Genomic DNA, 937 nt, shown 5'->3' with positions numbered 1-937 from the left:
GGGGGACGGGACAGAGAAATACCTGACTTTGCAGTATGCCTGCCGCCGTTCGATCCAGACGTAGCGCATGCCCTCAAAGAGATAGTACCGCAAGATGTTCTTCTGAGCAGAGCGGGATGGAAAAAATAAGGCGTTAGTGGGACACGAGGGCAGCCCACGCCAAGGGAGAGGATTTACAGGGCGGAGGTGGGAAGGGTTGCTGGCGTTACCTCTTCTTTCTCATGGAGCCGGATGGTGTCCCGGCTCTCCTCCTCATCCGACACACCGATGGCGATGCTGGTCCTCCGGTCCTCCAGCCTGGCCCCGGGGTGATGCTCCAGGCTGCTCGGGGTAGAAAACCAAGGGTCAGTCCCTCCCCATCCAGCAGTGCCGCTGCAAATGCCCCCCTCCTCAAAGCCAAAAGCAGACGCGAGCCCCTGCCCGCCAGCATCGCCGCAGGGACGTGAGCCCGGCTCACCTGCCCTCGCCCAGCGCCTCCGTGCGCACGCGGGTGGTGAAGCACTGTCCGAATCGGTCCTGCAAGACAGGCAAGGGTCTGAGCAGAGGAAAACGGGGAGCTCCCCGCGTGTCCCCCCTGCTCCTTCAAACAGGGGCAGCGGCAGGGAGTCCCTGGCCACCCGACTGGGATTCAGGGACAATAAAGAGAAATGCAAAGCCAGGGTGGCTGCTGTGGAAGGGGAAAGCGCAAAATTATTCCAAGAATAATTATTATTCCTGGAATAATTTGGTTCTGGGGTAGCACATTGCTTGATGGAAAGAGATGTCAAACACAGTTAGGCAGGGGAGGGTGACAAGCAGCAAGGAACATGCCCAGGGCCCTCCTGGGAAGTCGGTGGCAGAGCCCAACCTCAGATCCTTGGGTCCCCTGGACCCCTCCAAGGACTTACTCTGATGATGACCCAGTCGGCCTGGCCGAGGGCGCAGGGCTTGCATTTCA

At 59.7% G+C, this 937-nt stretch overlaps 1 protein-coding gene across 1 annotated transcript in view; it reads right to left on the bottom strand.

The window, feature by feature from the left end:
• Positions 1-937, bottom strand: part of ATP13A2 (ATPase type 13A2) — a gene marked incomplete at its 5' end in the record, with an annotated part of 9,724 nt that overhangs the window by 8,345 nt on the left and 442 nt on the right. The window contains 4 exons of the mRNA XM_009586099.1: positions 23-102; positions 210-321; positions 458-516; positions 888-937. The exon at positions 888-937 is cut by the window's right edge and continues 112 nt beyond it. Of these exons, the coding sequence (XP_009584394.1) occupies positions 23-102; positions 210-321; positions 458-516; positions 888-937 (301 nt within the window). The remainder of the gene's footprint in view (positions 1-22; positions 103-209; positions 322-457; positions 517-887) is intronic.

The sequence above is a fragment of the Fulmarus glacialis genome, unplaced genomic scaffold (genome assembly GCF_000690835.1).
Source record: "Fulmarus glacialis isolate BGI_N327 unplaced genomic scaffold, ASM69083v1 scaffold27699, whole genome shotgun sequence".
In the NCBI taxonomy this organism is placed as follows: domain Eukaryota; kingdom Metazoa; phylum Chordata; class Aves; order Procellariiformes; family Procellariidae; genus Fulmarus; species Fulmarus glacialis.
Note: the sequence above shows the minus strand (reverse complement) of the source record. Positions and strands in the feature narration are given on the sequence as shown.